The 23,219-nt window shown below is 34.1% G+C and overlaps 2 protein-coding genes across 4 annotated transcripts in view; one reads left to right on the top strand and one right to left on the bottom strand.

Moving 5' to 3' along the window:
• LOC111390010 (pentatricopeptide repeat-containing protein At2g03880, mitochondrial) overlaps positions 1-7,119 on the bottom strand; it is a 9,711-nt gene extending 2,592 nt beyond the window's left edge. The window contains exons 1-3 of one of the 3 annotated variants that reach the window (XM_023015000.1): positions 5,080-7,119; positions 3,862-4,974; positions 2,847-2,995 (exon numbers count right to left, since the gene is read on the bottom strand). In XM_023015000.1, coding sequence (XP_022870768.1) covers positions 4,199-4,974; positions 5,080-6,610 — 2,307 coding nt within the window. In that variant the 5' untranslated portion in view covers positions 6,611-7,119 and the 3' untranslated portion in view covers positions 2,847-2,995; positions 3,862-4,198. Of the gene's footprint in view, positions 1-2,846; positions 2,996-3,861 lie in introns of all 3 variants that reach the window. The other 2 variants (XM_023014998.1, XM_023014999.1) reach the window with 2 other exon arrangements.
• A 4,450-nt stretch (positions 7,120-11,569) lies between these two features.
• LOC111390005 (E3 ubiquitin-protein ligase At1g63170-like) lies at positions 11,570-16,577 on the top strand. The gene is made up of 5 exons (XM_023014992.1): positions 11,570-12,256; positions 13,112-13,231; positions 13,324-13,456; positions 15,416-15,580; positions 16,047-16,577. Exons 1-5 carry the CDS (start codon positions 11,700-11,702, stop codon positions 16,221-16,223), a joined length of 1,152 nt encoding a protein of 383 aa, XP_022870760.1. The 5' UTR covers positions 11,570-11,699; the 3' UTR covers positions 16,224-16,577.
• Positions 16,578-23,219: the final 6,642 nt, after the last annotated feature.

The raw sequence follows: 23,219 nt of genomic DNA, 5'->3' as shown, positions 1-23,219 counted from the left end.
TTGCCCTCCAGATAGCTGACATTTTTACAAAGGCCATGACTTGACAGCGTCATCGATTTCTTGTGAGCAAATTGATGCTTCTTAATCAACCAGCATCAATTTGAGGGGGGATGCCAATCAGTAGATTGCAAATAGTTAGGCACGAATTATGCAATAACAAATAGGCAGGCATGTGTCATGTAGTAAATAGCAGATAGTTAGGCGTGAGTTATGTACTTAGCCTTTGTAATTACCTAGATTCTTTCTATTTAATAGGAGGAAACCTCACAATGAGGGGCATCGAATCTAAAAATCAATAATTCTTACACTATGCAGCCACAAGGCACAGGTTTCAACAACAGCACTGGGTCCTTTCTTGTCAAGCATCACATTCCTTCGACTCTCTTCTCTCCTTACCTCCAAAAAGACATCACTAATTGAAGGAAGGGGCTATCTTCTAATGATTCTCCCCCTTCATCAAATTCAATATTGAGGCCAACAAGGAATTTAAAAATTCGATTGTCCTCGACAATTTTCTTGTGATGCTTGCTATCTTCCACAGATTTCCATTCATAGGTATTGAAAAGATCAAGATCTTGCCACACCTGTCTCAGAGAGTTGAAATACTTGTGACAGCGTCCTCTCCTTGACAGATTTCACCAAGTTTGATGGTCCTCTCCTTGAAAACATCTGGTTCACATTCTCCCAAAGCTCTTGTGCCGTTGGATAACACATATAGTTAGAACTAATATCTTCTTTCATAGAATTAACAAGCCATGTCATGACCATGGAATTTTCAGCATCCCAAGTCACATAGACCGGATCATCTTCTGCAGGGGGCCCTTTGTCAAATAGTCCATATTCCCACGCCCTCAGATGTACATGCGAACTGATTGAGACCAATGCAAAAAATTATCACGACTCAAGTGAATAGTGGTGATTTGAACAGAGTGAGACTCGGAGTGGGTTCCACTACCTTTTGATAGGTTTGTAACAGATGAGGATGGTGTGACAACGACAGATTCAATTGAAGCATCAGACATGGTGCTACAACCGAGGCAAAAAACTAGGAAACTGGAAAAAGAAAGGCAAAATAGAGGAGAACAAGGAGGAGTCGATATGCAGTTGCTGGTTCTAATACCATAAAAAACTGAGAGAATAATTTGGAATTGATTCTTTTCTATTGAATTGAATAATTTCTGACTTACATGGATTCCTAGGAATTACAGGAAATAAAAATTAGGGAAATAATGCCTAAACAAGGAAAATAACAACTAATTAGTTTACCTAATAAATATACATTGCAAATTTACAATGATTGACAAATTACCTTCTAATTTACAACTAATCAATCTTGGTAATTACTGTCAAATATCTTCTTGATTTCCAACACATATTATTGCCAAATAATGAACAGCTATATAAAGAAGCCTCATCGGAAGTTCTGGGTAGAAGGAAAAATTGTGAAGCTATACATCCATTTGTTTGCTAATCAAACAATACCTAAGGCCCATTTGGTTTGCAAGGAATGGCATCCAAGATGGGAGGTTGATTGCAACAGAAAAGATTTGAGTGTTTAGAGCATTTCATTAGCTTATAAAATGGAAAATGACGTCTTAAATCTAAGATAGAGGGACTTGAAGCTAGGATTCCACCCTGGTATCCTGGTTCCTAGCTATATAGTTCAACAAAATGCTAACAGAACTCCTAACCTAAATCCTTTGTAATCAACCGGCACATACATTTGTCCTTCCCTCACAGGTCGGTCTGCAATCTATCAAATACCATCAACTTCATGAACAAACTTGACAACAATGCAACCGAACAAGCATAATTCAACCTTTTGTCATGGATCAGATGAAGGCTACAAAGAGATAGTGCCTTCAAGAATCCTGTAGTGATATGGTGGTTAACTGCTGCACCACCTATAGTGGTGGTGGTGGTGGTGCCATCTTTGGCAACATGTCCCTTCTCATTTGGCAGTGCAACAAGACAAGCAATTGCAATTGCAATTTGCAACAATATTCAAGATTTTCCTCTTCTACATATCTAAAATCCTCAATAACAGTCTTAGACCAAAAAAGTTAATGAATGCAATGTTATTGATTTATTAATATTTGTTTTCCACACTAACAATGAATAGATCTTGTTTACAATGTGAGTGCATCAATGAATTCTATTTATATGCTTATATAATGATATGAAAAGGGTAAAGGACTGTTCTCTACTCCTTAGCACAAGCACAGAGCAAGCAAGCTACAAACTAAAAAAGCTATCTTGATCGATCAAATAGTGTTAATGAAGCAATAAACTTAGGAGCAAGAACAGTCTTTTACTTTATTATGGAAAGATCAGATTCACGTAATAAAATAAATAAATAAATAACATGTATTGCTCATACAACACACATTATGTACTCTTGTATCATGCTTGTGGGGCCATTTTGGGTTGAGCTTAGGAGGAGCTTATCCAATTTGGTCATTTTTATGGCTTTACCTAATGGAAGTTTAATACACTAACAGTTGCAATGCATACTGGAAAATTCACTAATGAGACCAACTATTTTGAATCGACATGGAGGCTGATATATGAAAGGATAAGAAGCACTGAGTCATGGACATATGGTTTTTTGTCTAAATATGGGCTAATGCAATATCCATTGTGTATGCTAGATAAGTATTTGGATGGCATTATCATTTCACACCTTACCAGAAAAAGGCCTATTGCAAAACTGTATAACAATGTTTGAAGGACTCAATATCAACAACAACCATGCCATTTCAAAATCAATAGCTATTTATAAGATAAAAGTCGATTTAATAACTAATGAGGAGCAAACATATAATCAAGATTGGGAGAATACTAACAGCACCATGGGTATGACTGTCAAAAACTTCCTAATGCGAGTAAGCTGCTTGCAATTGTCTATTTGCTCCCATCAAGTCAACATATTGTAGATGCCCTGATCATCTGAAAATGTTGTTCCCTTCTACCAGTGAAAGCATTGATAAGTAACCTAGACCACATATAAGAAAATTCAGCACATTTACATACAAAATACAAGCTCTATCCTAGCAGGTACAAAGACCTAGAGAAAGTACACTGTCTGTAAAAGTTTGTTTAGGATGAAATCAATAAAGGAACTAATTGGGGCCCATAAGCAAGGGATCACATAATAATATGTTAGATCATGCTGATAAAGTAGTTTGTATGCCCTCATGGACACAATTCACTGAACCCTGTGGTTGAGTAGTTGCAAAATTCCACTAACATCCATGACCACAGAGAGGTTCCTTGATTAACTCATACATAAGCTATAGAGCTCTAAAACATATTCAACACTGTAAAAAAGTTGTCTAAAGTTTAATCAAATCATAGATTCCACAAGGACCACAATGATTGCATAAATGGTTAATTTTTCTGCTTAATTCTCAGCTAGTAAATTATTCTCTGAACACCATATTGGCATTAAAAATTTTATCAAATAGATTCCACAAAGAATCACAATTATTACCTAAATGGTTTTCTAATTAATTCTAAGCAGGTAAATCTTTCTCCTTGGACCATACCCCCATTAAACATCAAAAACAATTTTTTTTTTGTAGTTATCACTGATAAAAAGTGGTATGTAAACGTTCAATTTAATCTTTGATTCCATAAGAACAACAACTATTATATAACCAGTTAATTTTTTTACTTAATTCTCAGCTGAGAAATCATTCTCCTTGGACGATACACATTAAACATAAAAATCATCAAAGTCAGATCCATAAACCAGTCTATCCTTGCTCAAAAACACAACGAACCTTCCAGCACAGACAAAATTAATTAAACCAAACCCTAACAGGTAAAAAAAATATAAACAATATTTCTGCTCCTTACCATCACAAATAAATATAATCACTAAATCAACCATAATTTAGAACGTTCATGGAAATGTGAGAGATGAACAATGGTCCATGCCAAGCCAAGGGAACAACCAACAACGAAGAGCACAACCAGCCACGAGAAGAACAATATTAGGATGTAGGTGGTCCACACCGGGGTAAGTAAACCACTCCGCATTCCACTTCAGATCTATCCTGGTGATGGTTTGATGAAAACATGGCTATCACAAACATTGACACCGTTATCGACCATCTAATCACACAGAATAGCTTATAAAACCTCATGCTTCTTAAAGGGAGATTCAGATCAAACAAGTAAGAGGATGCACTTCCTACCAGTAATCCCCACAAGAACACATTCCTTCTTTAAAATGATGAAAACAATTTGAATCCCTTAAAATAATATGGCATTGAAAAATATCTGATATGAACTTCATGGAAGTATGGCAGTCACCACAGACCCGAAGGTTCTTATATATCCGAATCGGTGCTCCTTGTGGCACGTAGAGAAGCCCAAAAGCAACTGCCAATTTCTCACTGTGATAGGCAAGACCATGTTCCTTGCCCTCTTCATTAATGTCATGAAGAGCGAAATTCATGTCAGGCACATAACCCGCTTCCTTAATCAACTTTACAATATCATCAAGCTTCAAGTAAATCTCGTCTGCGTTTGGATGATTTCTATCTTCAGACACAAAGGTGTGCACTTTGCTGTTTACTTCCATCCAACTACGTCCAGGTTCCTTGCTGATGCCTCTTGATTTCATCAATCTTCTAACTGCAGCAGCTTCTTCCCAATTTCCCGTTGCAGAATATATATTTGATAACATGACATAAGGGACAGCATCTCGAGGTTCCAATTCAAAGAGAGCAGTTGCCGCTCTCTTTGCCAGATTAACATTCCTATGTACTCTACATGCAGCAAGCAATGCTTTCCAAACAGTTGCATCAGGTTTGATATCCATTTCTTCCAGTAAACTTTGTGCCTCATGCATTTTCCCTGATCGACCCAAAAGATCGATCATACAGGCATAGTGATCAGGACCAGGCCTTATGCCATAATCTTTTACCATGGACTCAAAGTAATAGCGACCAAGTTCAACGAGACCTGCATGGCTGCAAGAAAATAGTAAGCCTATAAAAGTAATATAGTCAGGTTTAGTCCCACAAGCTATCATTTCATCATAGAATCGGAGAGACTCCATTCCTTTACCATTTTGCGCGTAACCAACTATAAGAGCTGTCCAAGTGATCACATTTCGAATTTGCATTGAGGCAAAAATTTTATTGACGTGTTCCAGGCACCCACAATTTCCATACATTGTTATAAGAGAATTATCAACTGATAAGGACGTTCCAAGTTCTGACTTAATGAAATTTGCATGAACTTGTAGCCCAAAATCTAACAATGCCAACTCTGCGCAGGAACTCAAAATGCTGGCAGTGACAATTTGGTCAGGATTAATCCCATCGGTTCTCATTTCACAAAAAAACTTCAAGGCTTCTTCATGGCGGCCATTGTGAGCACAACCAGTGACAAGGGAGGTCCAGGAAACAACATCCTTTTCCTCCAGAAAATTGAACACCTTAGAAGCGCTATCTAAGTCATTCTGCTTAGCACACATATCGACTAGAGCATTGCTTACAAGTTTGTAATTCTCAAATCCAGTTTTGAAGATCAAAGAGTGGACGGATTTCCCATTTATTACATCTTTCTTGGAAGCAAGAGCATTGAGGATGGAGGGGTATGTGAACTCATCAAATTCCATACGTTTTGCATGCATTGTACGAAATAATGACAATGCATCCTCTGAGGAACCCTGTCTCACACACCCAACTATCATGGCATTCCATGAAATCACATCAACAACCTCCCTTGACTCTAATGCTTTCCTGGCACTTCTCAAGTCCCCACACTTGGCATACATATTGACCAACGCACTTTGAACAAACACATTATCACCAAAACCACCATGAACAACACAACTATGCACCTGCACCCCAAACATAAGATCAGAAACAGATCCACAAGCTGTCAACACTGCTGGGAATGTATACTGGTTGGCCTCTACCCCTTCAGACCTCATACCCCTAAAGCATTGAATTGCTTTGTCAGCATCACTATTTAGCGAATAACCATTAATCATAGCAGTCCATGTAACATGATTTTTCCCACTAGCCATCTTTTTAAAAAGATATTCAGCTTCAAGAACACGACAACATTTCACGTACATGTCGATTAGCCCAGTAACAATGAAGACATCCCTATCAAATTGTGTCTTAATAGCATAACCTTGAGTTTGTTCACCTCTTGAAAGTAGACGCTTAATAGAGCACATCCTAAGCACATTTCCCAACACAAACTTACTGGGCTTGTGCCCCTCGCATAGCATTTGCCAAAACAGTTCAATACTCTCAATTTCACACCCCATTTTACAGTATCCAGAAATAAATGATGCCCAAGTAATTGCACTCATTTTTGGAGTCTCGTCGAAGAGTGTCCTAGCTTCAACAAACCTTCCTAAATTTGCATACCCAGAAATCATTGTATTCCACGAAAACTCGTCTCTCTTAGGCATTGCATCAAACACTTTCCTAGCTTCATCAATTCGACCGGAGTTCGCCAACTCCTTCAAATATTTATTTGCATCAAATAGAAAATCTTTTTTGCCAATGCTGTGGAATTCCTGACTCAAGTTTTTACATCTATAGTTCCAACGGGTAAAACTTAGGCAATGCAACATTATCAGTACACAAACCCCGATTCCCAACTTTGGTTCAGAAAGAAAAAAAAATAAACAGTCAAAGAATTGGGAGTGACGGGTCCTGAAAAATTGCTCTTTTACCCACTCCGGCTGGAAATATCCTAGTTTCAGGGGGGCATGAGTTGCTTTCTTTTTGCTTCCAGTGCTTAGAACTTGTGAACATGGGCGGAGCTACGTGGAATTGGGAGGATTACAGTGGGTAGTCATAAGAATCGGGTGAGAGAAGGGGATGGCGGACGTGGAGAAAGAAAGGGAGACAAAGAATGGTGATGAAGTTAGTTTTACTCATCGAAGGGGAAGGAAGACAGCGGAAAAAGTAAAAAGAACGTACATAATCCTCCAGAAGAAGGCAGTCAAAGTCACGAAAATCATACGACCACGCGACCAGCAATTCCCTTTCATCCTCTTCCCCTCATATTTCCAGTAATCATATGGTTTTTCTGGTCTCGTCCAAACAAAATTTTATGTGATTGTTTATCTCATGAAGTGTGCAGTTGTCTGATGAAAAATTACCTACAGGCTTTTGGTTGCATTAAATAACATTTTCGAGTTAAAAATTAACTCAACATTTTAAAATAGAGAAAATGTTGAGCTACTAAAATTTAAAATATCAAGTTTTGGCTACTCATCTTTGAAAAATATCGAGTTATGGTCATCGAATTTAGGTCCATATCTTTGATTGATCACTGAATTTTAAAATGTCGAGTTTTGATCACCGAACTTAGGTCAATGTTTTCAATTGCTCATTGAACTTATGTCCATGTCTTAGATTTGTCACTGAAATTTAAAATGTCGAGTTTTGACAACTAAATTTTGGAATATGCTGTACGTTATTCACTAGCATAATTGTTGAATTTTGAAAAATATCGGATTTACAATGTATAATGTACAATATTTTTCAAAATTCGGTGGACAAAACTCGACATTTTAAACTTCAGTGAGCAATCAAAGACATGGAGCTAAGTTCAATGACCAAAACTCAATATTTTTCAAAGTTGAATGGAGTCGATATTTTAAATTTCAACGGTCAATCAAAAATATTATCCTAAGTTCAATGATCAAAACTCGACATTTTAAAGTTCAATGCCCAATCAAAAACATTGACCATTGGAACAATTAACTCAACATTTTCTCTATTTAAATTTTCAAAAAGTACATGTTTTCATTGCGGATAGGGCTAACTCAATTTTAAATTCTATTAAGATCGACTTGAATACCTTCTATCAATTACATATTTCATATTTTATAAAACACTCGTGTCTCTCATATGTCTTTAACCTTCGTAGCATAATTTTTTGAGTAATGTTATTTGTATATTATTGTATACGTAATGGTGTATAGATAAATGACATGAAAAAAGAATAATGTTATTTGTTCATTATTATGTATATAATGTTATCCAGATAAATAACATGAAATAGACCCCTGTTTGGCCCCCATTTTTAGGAAATGAAAATGGGTGAAATAATATATATTTTTTTAAAATAAGTGGTTGAAAATGAAGGAAATTTTTTTAATTTACGTATAATATTATTTTATAGAAGATTGTGGTTGTAAATATAAGAAAGAGAAATGGAATGGCATTTAATGAGGACAAATGGGGACTATAATAACTTATTTTATTTTATTTCCATCTTTTTTTCTCTCTTTCCATGTCATTTATATGTAGACAATTATATATATAATGATTTGCAAATAATATTACCCATATTATTTTATCGTCAACCAATTTCAAATAAATAATGCTATCAGCATTAGTGGTATTGATCATTAACATAGATGACCACATATGATAAGTTTAATTCAATGAATTATTGCCTTTACATTTAAATGGATATATTGTTTAGGGGAGTAGAATAATATTAGGGTAATTAGCACAAAAGGTCCCTACCTTTCAATGTTATAGTGCAAAATGTCCATACCTTTCATTTTTTGCCATTTTCGCCCTTATTTCAACGTTTCATTGTAGAAAACGTCATTTTTCACCATTTTAATATAAAATGACCAAAATACCCTCTCATTTACANCGACATTTTAAACTTCAGTGAGCAATCAAAGACATGGAGCTAAGTTCAATGACCAAAACTCAATATTTTTCAAAGTTGAATGGCCAAAAGTCGATATTTTAAATTTCAACGGTCAATCAAAAATATTATCCTAAGTTCAATGATCAAAACTCGACATTTTAAAATTCAATGCCCAATCAAAAACATTGACCATTGGAACAATTAACTCAACATTTTCTCTATTTAAATTTTCAAAAAGTACATGTTTTCATTGCGGATAGGGCTAACTCAATTTTAAATTCTATTAAGATCGACTTGAATACCTTCTATCAATTACATATTTCATATTTTATAAAACACTCGTGTCTCTCATATGTCTTTAACCTTCGTAGCATAATTTTTTGAGTAATGTTATTTGTATATTATTGTATACGTAATGGTGTATAGATAAATGACATGAAAAAAGAATAATGTTATTTGTTCATTATTATGTATATAATGTTATCCAGATAAATAACATGAAATAGACCCCTGTTTGGCCCCCATTTTTAGGAAATGAAAATGGGTGAAATAATATATTTTTTTTAAAAATAAGTGGTTGAAAATGAAGGAAATTTTTTTAATTTACGTATAATATTATTTTATAGAAGATTGTGGTTGTAAATATAAGAGAGAGAAATGGAATGGCATTTAATGAGGACAAATGGGGACTATAATAACTTATTTTATTTTATTTCCATCTTTTTTTCTCTCTCTTTCCATGTCATTTATATGTAGACAATTATATATATAATGATTTGCAAATAATATTACCCTTATTATTTTATCGTCAACCAATTTCAAATAAATAATGCTATCAGCATTAGTGGTATTGATCATTAACATAGATGACCACATATGATAAGTTTAATTCAATGAATTATTGCCTTTACATTTAAATGGATATATTGTTTAGGGGAGTAGAATAATATTAGAGTAATTAGCACAAAAGGTCCTTACCTTTCAATGTTATAGTGCAAAATGTCCATACCTTTCATTTTTTGCCATTTTTGCCCTTATTTCAACGTTTCATTGTAGAAAACGTCATTTTTCACCATTTTAATATAAAATGACCAAAATACCCTCTCATTTACATAAAACCAAAAAAATAAAATAAAAAATAATTTACAATTTTACTCCTAAATATTTTTAAAAGTGCAAATGAATCCAGATAATTATTAAAAGACCTAATAATACAAAATGTCCTTACGTTTGGCCTATAGTGTGCAAAACATCCATACGTTTCAAATTGATGAAAATAACGTTTTTGTAGTGAAACATGGAAATGAGGATAAAAACGCAAAAAAATCTGAAACATATGGACATTTTTCGCAAGAAGTGTCAAACGTACGATTTTTTTTTGTTATTAAATCTTATTAAAATATTAAAAATAACAAAAAAAAGTTGTCATCATCACCCATATTTTTCTGTAATCTTGAATATGGATTTTTTGAGAAAGCATTGTCTTTGGTAAATTGGTATTTGAGATCCCAGAATTCAATCGGCAGGTGGGGGAATTGTAGGAATCCCTCAATTGTTCACTACTTTTGTTTGTTGTGCTTGTGTGAAGAAATTAAACAGAAAAATTTTGCATTAGAGAGAGAGGAGGAGAGGAAAGTTAATGCCGTAGTATTGAAATTGCTCTAAAAAAATGAAGTATTATTGACAATGTTTCATTTGTACCATTATAATTTTTTTTTTTAATTTTTAATATTTTAATAAGACTCAATAGCAAAAAAATTCATACGTTTGACACTTCTTGCTGAAAAGGTTCCTATATTTCAATTTTTTTACATTTTCATCCCTATTTCACGTTTCATTGTGGAAAATGTCATTTTCACCTATGAAAAGTATGAACGTTTTGCACACTATAGGCAAACGTAGGGACATTTTGTGTTATTAGACTTTTTAATAATTATTTGGACTCACATGCACTTTTTAAAACATTTAGGAGTAAAATTGTATTTTATTCTTTTCTTTTTTTGGTTTTATTTAAATTGGAGAGTATTTTGGTCATTTTACATTGAAAATTGTGAAAAGAATGTTTTCTGCAATGAAACGTTGAAATAAGAGTGAAAATGTTAAAAAATGAAAGGTATAAATATTATTCGCAATAACATGAAATGTAGAGACATTTTCTACTAATTACACAATAATATTTCTATTTTCAAATACTTGTACTGCTCATCCACGAAGATTGAGTTATCTTTAATCTCGTACTTATACACCATCTTTTGTGAGACTATCATAGGTTTGTTTGAACCTCATTTTTTAAGAGAATAAATTTTGTAATAATAATTTTTTGGAAAATATATGGTTAAAAAGTTTTAAAAATTGAATTTATGTATAAAATCATTTTATTGACAGAATAAATGGTTAAAAATGAGTTGATAAAAAAAAAAAGAATTCTTAATAAATAGGGCTCAAACAAGAGCTATATCTGATCTATATCCATGAATATACATACAAGATGTCACTTTACTCTAAAGTGGCTGATAAATAGAGTGACAAAACATGTTAATTGGATGAAAATGTTGTGTTCATATCAATCCAATAATTAAATATTATGTGATATTGAGTCAACCATTTTATTAAGAAATATGTTAATGTAGCAAGATTCGCTACAAAATTTATTAAACCCTCGTTTGAGCCATATTATATTCTTAAAAATGTATTTTTGAGTAATGTATTGACGGGAAATGTTTGGTTAAAAAATAAATAAAAGTTTTGAATTTGCATGTAATATTATTTTATTAAAAAATATGTAGTTAAAATGATGTTAAATCACTGTTTAAAAAAAGTATATTTTTTAAAAAAAATGTGACACAAACATAATCTAAAATATAAATATCTTTGTCATTCTATTTAAGTAACTTTCATAAATTTTAATCAACTTTGCTAAACTTCATTCTACGATCGAACTCCAAACTACGCACAACTTATACAAACAGATCTCATGCCTACAAATTGCTACCAATCAACTCATCAATTTTATCAATTGAAGGAATTCTCCACCTGAAACAATGTTTTCAAACAATTCCTCCTCGACCCCCAATGCCACCGTGGATACGACGCCTTTAACGGGGGAACGGGTGTCTCGCACCCGACACCGTTTTCTGCGCCGTCCGCCTAGCCTCCGTGGCGCGGCTAGTTTCATCCGGCAAGCCAGTAACCGGACCCGCGCGATGCGAGAGCCGTCCGTCCGCGTTCGCGAGGCTGCTGCTGAGCAACTCGAGGAGCGACAGAGCGACTGGGCGTATTCTAAGCCTATAGTAGTACTGGACCTTATATGGAACCTAGCGCTTGTGATTGTCTCGATTTCTATTCTGATCATTAGCAGGAAAGATTCTCCGTCTATGCCTCTGAGGCTGTGGATTGTTGTCTATTCTCTTCAATGTGTGCTCCACATGGCGTGCGTGTGTGTGGAGTATAAGAAGAGGTATGCGCAGCGGAATGTGGATGGGAGATCGGGGGACCGGGTTAGGTACAGTCGGAATTCCTCTAGTTCGAGCTCTGGAAGTGATGACGGAGAGGCTGGGGATTATGATTCCGAGCGCCGGCCAGATGACGAGGAAACTGGGTAAAGGTTAATATTTGTGTATAATTTTAATTTTTCCTTCAAGACTTTTTTGCTCATTCGCTTGTTGAATGTTATTTTAGGTCGACGGGTATATGTTTAAGTTTATAGGATTAGTTTATGTTTTCAAACTAGTATTGTCGGTCTATTTTGATATTACGCTAATATTTTATCTGTAACTACTTACATGGATACTGATGTATCTAAATTAGGTTACATTGTAAATTCATATAATGTCTACTGTCGTGGATTGGAAATGGGAGTATATGCACTGCTAGACTTATATGCACACCCACCCGCACACATTCATACATACATGGTCTCACATGTATATGCATTTGAATTGGGCTATGGACATATCCAGTTGACACAATGACAGTGAAAGGTAAGAGCTACAACTGAAAGCCGCAATATCTTGTATAGAAGCTACAGTGGCTAAATTCAATATAGAGAGTAAGTGATTGTTCTTGTGGCACGATTAGATCATGCAATGACCCGGAAAATATATTTTATTAAGTGGAGCTTGATGGAGGCACAGAGGGCAGGGCTATGATATCGACAAAAATATTTAGATCCTCATCTTATTGATTTGTCTGAAGAAAACCACTTTGTATGTCAAATTTTACTCATAATTTCCTTTTACATTATGTGTTGATAAAAGATTATATGTGTCATCCCTGTTGAAGAAAACATAATTCTGTAGCCAGTTGTTTTCGAACCACTATAGTGATAGTCGTTTTCTGTATATCTTCCTCAACAACAGGGCCTCAGATGGCCTTTAAAGTATTCAGTAATTTTAAGATTTTGAGATAGAGAAATTGATATGTGTAACAAACTAATGCTGTAAATTTTTGGCAGCATTGTGAAACATCTGGAGTCTGCAAATACAATGTTCTCGTTCATTTGGTGGTTAGTTGGGTTCTATTGGATATCAGCTGGTAGCCAAAGTTTGATCCATGATTCACCTCAGCTTTACTGGTTCTCGAAATATACCCCTCTAATTTTGCTTCAGTTTCAATTCTTTTTAATATTGTTGTTTATAGTTATCTATGAATATTTTTGTTTTGCAGGCTTTGCATCACATTTCTAGCATTCGATGTGTTCTTTGTTGTTCTGTGTGTCGCAGTGGCATGTGTCATTGGAATAGCTGTTTGCTGCTGTCTACCATGTATTATTGCGATCTTGTATGCAGTAGTAGATCAGGTACATTAAGTTGTAGAAATTTGTTTGCTGCATGTATGATTGGCTAGCAAAACCAGGATACCAGTCTCCATTTATATATTTCTCTATGAGTGTCCATTTTAAGCTTCTTGGAAAAATCCTAAGTTCACAGCTGGCTTTACTGGAATCAGGAGAGCCCTATCGTATCGTCACAAAGCAGCTGGTACTTGTGCATTCATTAAATCAGATATCTTTAGGATTAGAATTGAATGTGAACCATGTAATGGTATGCTTGTAAACCGGAAAAGCTAGCTATTAACAAGGCTGTGTATGAGAAGAACCTAGAGAGACACATCCATGTACTCCAGTTCAGTTTGAGATAATGCTGCAAGTCATTACAAAGTGATGATCTATGAAATTTTAACATTAATGATTTAACTGAGCTTGGCCATGGTAGGAAGACACTTGCTTATATTTCAGCAATATCTCCCTCAGGGCATTTCATGTTCCCTTTTACTGCTCCACGGGGAGCTGGGGAGGGATTAAAATTAATTTGCATATAATGAGGAACTCCACCAAGCAGCGTTAATTTGTAATTAATTTTTTTCTTTTTGACTACCTCCATTCTATTGGTCAGGTAACTTCTTTTTGTTGGATATGTTTGAAAACATGACCTTCATAGTCAAAGGAAATGATGTCATATAGCTTGTCTTAATAATTTAAGTATTAGTTTACAAAATGATCCTTTTCAAGAATATGAAACATCTTCTACATCAATTTCCCTCATTGCCACTTCATGAAATTTGCTAAAGCTGTGAATTCTTACGTGTTTTTTCCATTTTTACCCCGTCCATGAGTTGCTTGAAGCAAATCAAAATGGTGAATAATTCCTATTCAAGCTTGGAAATTGAAAACCAGACCCACTGTCCGTGTGTATCAGCTACCCTATGTGACAGTGGGTTGCTTAGATCCCTTATGGACTATAATCTTGCTTCAGAAATTCTCCCTTTCTCACCTAGACCTTTGGTTCTGTGTCTTTTGTTTCTCGAGGAGATTATAATTGAAAGAAGATGATTTCATTTTTGGGATTGTGACGAGAAATGTCTCTCGACAATAAATATGGATTATCAACAAAAGTCACTATGTCAGATTTTTATTGCTATTGTTGAAGATCCCAGCGGTATGAATCAAATTATGCCTATTCCTGTAATGAGCGATTTATTCTTAGGTTTGGATGGTATTAATCAATGCACGTACTCAAGTGACTTTTTACGAGTTGAGTTGATTATCTCAAGTTAATTTACTTCTTACATGGACGCCCAAATCATTGACTAGTGTGGGAAAATACAATTTTCCTCATTTTAGAAATTGTGTAATGCTGTGAATAATTAGGATTATTTTCTAATCATTGTAATTGCTGACTTCTAGGGTAGTTTTTTTAATTCGTGATCTTTAGGATCCGTTTTGACCTCACCATCATTGATCTTTGACCTATCTACAAAAATATAAATTAATAAATTTCCCTATATGTTGGTTTTCATTAATTTGGGAGTGATTAGTAAGAAGCAGCAAGATAAAGAATAATTTTTTTACCACTGGGTTATCCTATTTAATTCAAGTGTGCACTAATATTTTTCTCTTTTCTATTCATTTTCACGAATATTGGAAGTTGATATCCTAGTTTCATTAATTTTTGACGTAATTATGTTATTAGATATTTAAAACTGTTTTGAGTTTAATGGGGTAGTTATTTTTCCAATTCTTCCTGTATCTTGGTTATTTAAAGTGTTGGCAGTTTCTGCCATAACTCTCATTTGTCTTTTCCTTAAAAAGTGTTCTGCTTATGCTAACATAGACTTGCCTTGGTGTTATACTGTTATTCCTTGGAAAATAATAAATAAGTGGATTGAATATTGCTCATATTCTGTAGTTGAGTGTCTTTTCCTCTTAGTATCTTGTTATCTATTTCTTGATTTGACATTTGCTTCTTTATGGTAACAGGAAGGAACAACCAAGGAAGACATTGAGAGACTTCCTAGATACAAATTTCGAAGAATTGGTGATTTCGAGAAACAAAATGGTGAAATTCAAGAATCATTTGGAGGAATAATGACTGAATGCGATACTGACTCTCCCACAGAGCATGTTCTTCCTCTGGAAGATGCTGTATGTTTGATTTAGCTCTATTTTTACATCTCATGGATTGAAATTCCGTAAATTCTTCAAAGTTTTCATTTTTCTACAGTCTATTTCATACAACTGCATATTGGTTCGCAAAATGCCATAACTGGTTCCTAACTTATTGCCCTAGTGGGAAGTTGGTCCCAACCTTTCACTGTAGTTGCAGAATCAGCATGGAAACCCTCCAAATATCTCTTGCTTCTGAAGTTGGACTTGGGCCCAGAAATTTGTGGTGATGCATGTTTCCATTACGGGCTTGTTACAATTCTTTGAACACTTGAACAGTTTCATTGTGCATGTATAATGAAAGGTTTGGAGATGAATTTGCTACCGAATTAATGGAGACCGATGCTTCCCAATTGGTTTGGAGGATGACATTGATTTAACTAGATTGTCTCGTTACTCACCAAATTATTTTACCTTTTGAACTTGTTTCCGTGTTCGACTGCAGGAATGCTGCATTTGCCTTTGTGCCTATGATGACGGAACTGAACTGCGTGAACTACCGTGTCATCATCATTTTCATTGTACCTGTATAGACAAGTGGCTGTGCATCAATGCCACCTGTCCTCTTTGCAAGCTCGATATACTGAAAAACAGCAGCCAGAGTGATGCTGAAGAAGTATAATCAAGTATGCTATTTCGGAGTGTGAGAACTTCTGCTAGATCTGGAAATTTCGTGATCTAAATTCCAGTTGGGTCGCCTACTTACAATACTGCAGCCGACGTATATGTGAATCGGGAGCCATGGGTAAGTTCTTGTTTGTATTTCCTGTATAGAGATGAGTCGAAACATTTTCATCCAACATGCTGATTTCTTGAAAATGTAACTGTGTGAGGTGTGTATGTTTATACTTTGTGCTGTCAAGGAAAACCCACTAAAGTTGAATGGCAAGAGACATTAACTAATATTGTAGAAAATATGTGAAAATTGAGCACACACCCCAAGAACAATACAGTGTGGTATTTTAAATTTCGCAAACTCGTGCTAATTAACTTCATTGCAAAAATAAGAATGCAATTGATGTCTATTTAGCTCCCATTTGACAACCATTAAAATGAGTCCTCCTTTTTTTTTTTTTTTTTTCCAAAGAAAATGAGTTTTGAAATAGTGATTTTTGGAGTATACTTGGTCACAAAGTGAAAAAATATTTGGATTTACGTGCGAAGTATTTTATTGTGAGAATGTGTATTAAAAAATGAGTTTGAAAAAAATGTGTTTTGTTTTAATGGTTATCTAAGTTCAACTTGGTTCCATACTGGCTATAGAAGCCTAGATTTAAATGTGAAAGATGTAAAACACTCAAACACGATATCTTTACCACTGTTTTAAAATTGAATTACGTAAATTCTCAGCTAATTAGACTGCAAAAAACTGAAATACGGTTGATGTACATTGAGTTAAATCATGTCAACTTAATTCAGTTGAAAAAATAGTTTTTTTTTTTTTTTTTTTTTTTTTTTTTGCGAAGAAAATGAGTTTTGAAATAGTGATTTTTGGAGTATACGTGGTCACAAACTGGAAAAATATTTGGATTTACGTGCAAAGTATTTTATTGTGAGAATGTGTATTAAAAAATGAGTTTGAAAAAAATGTGTTTTGTTTTAATGGTTATCTAAGCTCAACTTGGTTCCATACTGGCTATAGAAGCCTAGATTTAAATGTGAAAGATGTAAAACACTCAAACACGATATCTTTACCACTGTTTTAAAATTGAATTACGTAAATTCTCAGCTAATTAGACTGCAAAAAAATGAAAGTTTGTCAAACTTTTGGTTTTTGTTAGTAAGTTGGACAAATGACAAATGAAAATGGATTCTTGTCTTATTTAGTTAAGGTAAGTATCACGAATAAAATTAATTGATAAAATATTGTAGAGTCGAGTTGGTTGAATTAGGGCTACACTCGTGGAACAGTAAATCGAATCGAAACCATTGGTTTGAAAACGTTGGTTCGAGTTTAAGTGGACTCGAAACATTTTTTATCCAAATTGAAACAAACCGTTTCAAAATAGGTTTTGATTTTTAAACATGGCACAAAATCGAATCGAATCGCTTTATAAAAATTTTTAATTAAAAAATCAATTTTGTTAAATTATATATTTTACAGTTTTAACTTTGCAGGAAAAAAGGTGATAATTACAGTACATACTAACTTTTCTTTGTTAGGCTTAACAATTGTATCCTAGTGTTCCTAATTTCATTAATTGAGCCATACCAATTTGGAAATGTGTTAAAATTTATTCTCTCTCTCTCTCTCTCTCTTTCTCTCTCTCTCTCCATTTTTATTTTTATTTATTTATTTATTTATTTATTTGCATAGTTTTAGTGCTATGACATTCGTCTTAATGAAGACAGCAGCCTCTTCCCAATTGTGTTTTTACTTGTCTTCATCTGCTTGCTGTTTTATATTTACATAGTTATTTTTCCAATTTAGTTAATAGACCTAAGTATTTCTTTTTCTATTTCAACGTGGCTAAAGTGCATTGATTTTATTGTTTCTGGTTATTTACTATTTATTATGCTCCAAGGAATTATTAAACCTCACACTAAATACAATTAAAAGTCACAAATATTTGTAGGAGTACCATTTTGGATAGCTCCAGAAGTAATCTGAACTTTGAAGGGTACAATATTTGGGTTTTCGATTTTAATATCAAAGAAACCAAATCCGTATGGATGAAATCTGTTCAGATTAGATTTTTCCTTATTTATCGTGTTATTGTATTTTACTTAGTTTTTCCCTTTTTCATTAATTCTCATTTAAAGTTATATGTTAAATATATTACTATGTCGATATGTGCAAATTAAAATCAAACCAAGCGTCAAATAATGGTTTGATTGGGTTTAGTTTGAAAAATAAAATAGTTTGGATTAGATTGGAAAAATCCTAAATCGTTTGAAATGGTTTGAGTTAAAAATATGGCACAAACCATCCAAATCGAACTGCTTTCATCCCTAAGTTGAATAGTAAATGGAATAGCAGTATGCATTTCAAGTGTAAATCGAAATTGATTATAATTTTTTGTCAGTTACAATTCTTATAAAGCAGTGATGAGAATTCTATTAATATTTTTATTATCATTGTTACTATTAATATTAGTACTATTATTGTTAGTGTTATTACCCTGGTCTTTTATTTAGCATATTATATTATGTTGCAAGCCTGGTTCAAGTTTGTTAATTGAGAGATAGGATGTTATGAAGTGATTAACTTAGAGATTATTTTATTAATGCAGATTTTGATCAAGTAATTTGCAAAAAGGCGAATATTGATGTTCATCAATTGCAATACAAGACATGTTAATATGTGAAACTATGTGCTTATATATGTTTGTTATTATTATGTGACATGGTAACGTAACGTATGGACAGTTACATTTTAAAGGTTATACACGCTTTTATCGTCATTTATTATGTTCTTATATATGTTTGTTATTATTATGTGACATGGTAACGTAACGTATGGACAATTTGTGGTTGGCAATTGTGTGTGTGGATCTTATTATAGATGTGCCATACTATAGTGTTTGGATAAACTTATCATTTGAAGATAGGGTATTTGAATTTCGGTACCTATATACAGACAATGTTAAGAGGTCCCTTGGTGGCTTTGAGACTACAAACAGGCACGTGGAGCAGTGTATACATAGGCCAGACATTTGATTTTCATTTGTTTTATATTGATGTGGCATGTTGCGTTCAAGTGCTGGTTATATTATATCATGTTGATTTTAAAAGAAGAAATAAGATGGGTCAACTTGATTTAAGCAATGGATGAATGAGCTGAGCAAGTAAATTATGCGACCGCATAGTTACATAAGGCATGCGACCGATGCTACCATGCAGAGAAACCAATCGAGGAATGTGATATGCTTATGCAATCGCATGCATTAGTACTATGAGGTTGCAGAGTATAATTTTGGGACGTGAATTTTTCAAATTTCGCGTACATCTCCTATTTTTTTGACGCTCTATTTTGTAGTATCTTTTCATATTTTTAAAGTTAAATCCCGTTTCAATTAGGGTTTTTATGAGTTCCCAGTAAATAGGGCTCATTTTTAATTGTAAAACACACTATTTGAGAGATATTATTGCAAGACATTTGTTTTCTACTCGTTCTTCAATTGAATTAATTTTCAAACATATCAAGGATTATTTCTTGTAGCGTTCAACAATTCAAGTAAGGTACTTAAATTTTGTGATCACGGGATCAATATATTTAATTCAATAATTTATCAAGTCGAGCTTTTCCAAATGTTGATCCTTGGCTTTCTTGAGTTTGATATAATCTGTCGTAGGTTTCGCAATTTCAATTGCTACATGGGTTATTATCATTTGGTGCCAAAGCTAAGGTTACAAAAATGAAGGTTATATCATTTACATTTTGTTTGAATTTTCATCCTCGTTCTTCATGTTCTTCATCTTTCAAATCATTCAATCCAACTAAAGTTTCAAAATATGTTCAAAAGCTCTTTGCGCACTAAATTAGTGTCAAAGTTAATTTCTTTTCGAATTTTTGGGCTCCTTGTTGAATTCTCATGCGTTTAGTAAAGAAAATTTTGAAAAAAAATAAGTTTAGCAGTCTAAAAAAATGGAGAGTCCAAAAACAAGAAGTGTCTTAGTCGAATTCAAGAAACATCTTCTCGAATTTATCCTTTGTGTTCCATTCGAATGTCAACTCTTGCTTCTTGAGTTCAACTCCACAAAAATTGAATTTGATTGAGATCGAATTAGTTTTTTGAAACGCTTGCAAGAAAGCATTGAGTAGAAAAAGGCAGAGCGGTGAGACTAATAGAGGAAAAAATGCCAGGTTGAGTGATACACGAGTGTACACACTTGAGGCAAATGTTATTCTAGATTTAGGATGTATGACGGAGATGATTTCACTTCAAGCAGGAAGAATAATCAAGTTGTAATGATGGAAGAGACGATACGACGATTCGAGAGATTGTTTGAATGTATGGGATACAGAATGGATAGGCAAGAGGCATGAATGAATAGGTAAGACGCATTGCTTGCTAATTTACGTAGAAAACAACTTAGAGGAGTTCCTAACGCGAGAAGGCATGGTAGATGGGAGCATAGAGCGAAAATTGATGGTTAAAATAAAGTGAATAGTGGGGTTGATGATGATGCAGCATAGTGGAGGCTGAAACAAGAAGGATGAGAAATAGGGAAAATAGGCATGATAGAAGGACTAGAGATTATGATGGGGATGAAGTTGATAGAAATATGGACAATATTAAAATGATCATTTTGTCATTCAAGGAAATGAGCGATCCAGAAGCTTTTGGAGCGGAAAGGGAAGGTGGAGCTTACATTTGATTGCCATAACTACTTGGAAGAGAAAATGCTAAAACTTGCTGTCGTTTCATTTACTAATTATGCTATCATTTGGTTGGATTAAACAGTAACCGCTAGGAGGAGAACTCATGAGCGGCCTATTGAAACATAGAGAGAATCGAAGGCTATTATAAGGTAGAGGTTCGTCCCTAATCATTACTATAGGAATCTTTCTCAAAAATTACAAAGTCTCTATCAGGGATCTAGGAGTGTGGAGAATTATTACAAGGAGATGGAGATTTTCATGATTAGAGCGAATGTTAAGGAAGATCAGAAAGCCACCATGGCTGGATTTTTGAATGGTTTGATTGGGGAGATGGCTAATGTGGTGGAACTATAATATTACGTGGAGTTGGAAGACATACTGCATGTAGCTATAAAGGTAGAGCGGTAGTTGAAAAGAAGGGGAGTAGCTAAATACCCATTGAGTTCTTTGCATTCTAACTCTTCGTGAAAATCGAAGTGAGATAGCAATAAAGGTGAAGATGCTATTTTAAAGGGGAAGACTGAGCTGCCAAGGGGAAGGGAGGAGGTTGCTTGCAAAGCTATACCCAAGGTGGATTCCCAACCTCATAGGAATTGGGATTTAAAATGCTTTAGGTACTTGGGATCGTGACATATTGCTTCTCAATGTCCAAACAAAAGAGCGATGATTCTACGAGATAATGGAGAAGTGATGAGTGATAGTAAGGGTGATTATGAAGATATGTCGGAATTGGAGGATGCTAGTGATGGTGAGAAAGTGGAGTATGTAGTAGGAAAGCTATTGGTCACAAGGTAAGCTCTTAGTGCTCAAATCAAAGTGGATGACTAGGAGTAATAAAGGGAGAACATATTTCATTCAAGATGTCATATTAACAAGAAGGTATGTAGTATAATTATTGATGGGGGTAGTTGTACTAATTTGACATTGGGATTAACACGCTAAAACATTTTAGGCCTAACAAATTACAATAGTCGAATGAATGTGGAGAGGTTAAGGTAAATAGGCGAGTATTGGTGAGTTTTTCAATTTGGAGGAATCATGATGAGATGATGTACGATGTAGTTCCTGTGCATGCCGAACACATTTTGTTGGGAAGACCGTAGCAATATGATAGGAAGATAATGCATGATATGTACGAAAATAGGTACAACTTTACTAAGGATGGAAAATATATTACTCTTTTGTCGTTAACACCAGCACAAGTGTATGAAGATTTAATCAAACTAAAAAGTGAGTAGAAAAAAAGGAAAGCGAGATTGATCTTTCACAACAAGAAAATGAGAGAGAAAAAGTTAGGTGGCTAATTGTGAGAAAAAATAGTAGAGATGCAAGAGAATAAAGAAAAATAGTCTTATGAGAGGAGAGAAAAGTCGAAAGTGAATTTCTTTACTGAAAGGAGTGAGTTGAAGAGAGCAATAGTTGAGAACCGATCTATGATCTTATTAGTTTATATGGAATCACTCCTCAATTTTGAGAAAGCTAAAATATCCCTCATTAGTTTGGCTACTTCTTTGTTGTAGGAATTTGAAGACGTGTTTCCTAGAACATGCTTAGTGGGTTACCATCCATTCAAGGCATTGAGCATTAAATTGATTTCGAACCTAAAGCTGCAATTCCAAACAAACCAGCTTATTGCAGTAATTCCAAGGAGACTAAGGAATTTCAAAGGCAAGTGGAATATTGTTGAGCAAAGGGTACATGAGGGAAAACATGAGTCTATGTGCCGTGCCAGTGTTACTCATGTCGAAGAATGAAGAAACTAGGAAGATGTGCATAGACTGTTAGAAAATTAACAACATAATGGTAAAATGTCTCATCATCCTATATTTAGATTAGATGATATGTTAGATGATTTACATAGGTTATGCATGTTTAGTAAAATAGATCTTCAAAGTGGATATCATCAAATTAGGATGAAAGGTGATAAGTGAAAAATCTGCTTTTCAAAACTAAGTATGATTTGTATGAATGGTTAGTAATGTCATTTAAACTCACTAATGTACCTAGCACATTTATAAAATTAATGAATCATGTTTTGCGTGCATTTATAGGTAAATTCGTTGTAATTTATTCTGTAACATATTGGTATATAGTAAGAATTTAAATGAGCATATAAAACATTTAAGATATGTACTTGTGGTCTTAAGACAAAAACAACTTTCTGCTAATTTTAAAAAGTATATATTTTGTATGGAAAATTTTGTTTTTGTTTTTTTGTTATGTTGTTAGTGTAAAGGAAATTGAAGTGAATGATGAAAAAATCAAAGCTATCAAAGAATAGCCGACACTTAA

Source organism: Olea europaea, unplaced genomic scaffold (assembly GCF_002742605.1).
Source record: "Olea europaea var. sylvestris unplaced genomic scaffold, O_europaea_v1 scaffold638, whole genome shotgun sequence".
Taxonomy (NCBI): Eukaryota; Viridiplantae; Streptophyta; class Magnoliopsida; order Lamiales; family Oleaceae; genus Olea; species Olea europaea.
Note: the sequence above shows the minus strand (reverse complement) of the source record. Positions and strands in the feature narration are given on the sequence as shown.

Excerpts from the sequence above, each read along its gene's own strand:
- LOC111390005 (XM_023014992.1), top strand. The coding sequence starts at position 11,700 with ATGTTTTCAAACAATTCCTCCTCGACCCCCAATGCCACCGTGGATACG. Across the intron at positions 13,232-13,323 it reads GATTCACCTCAGCTTTACTG|GCTTTGCATCACATTTCTAG; the intron begins GTTCTCGAAATA and ends TTTGTTTTGCAG. Across the intron at positions 13,457-15,415 it reads TGTATGCAGTAGTAGATCAG|GAAGGAACAACCAAGGAAGA; the intron begins GTACATTAAGTT and ends TTATGGTAACAG.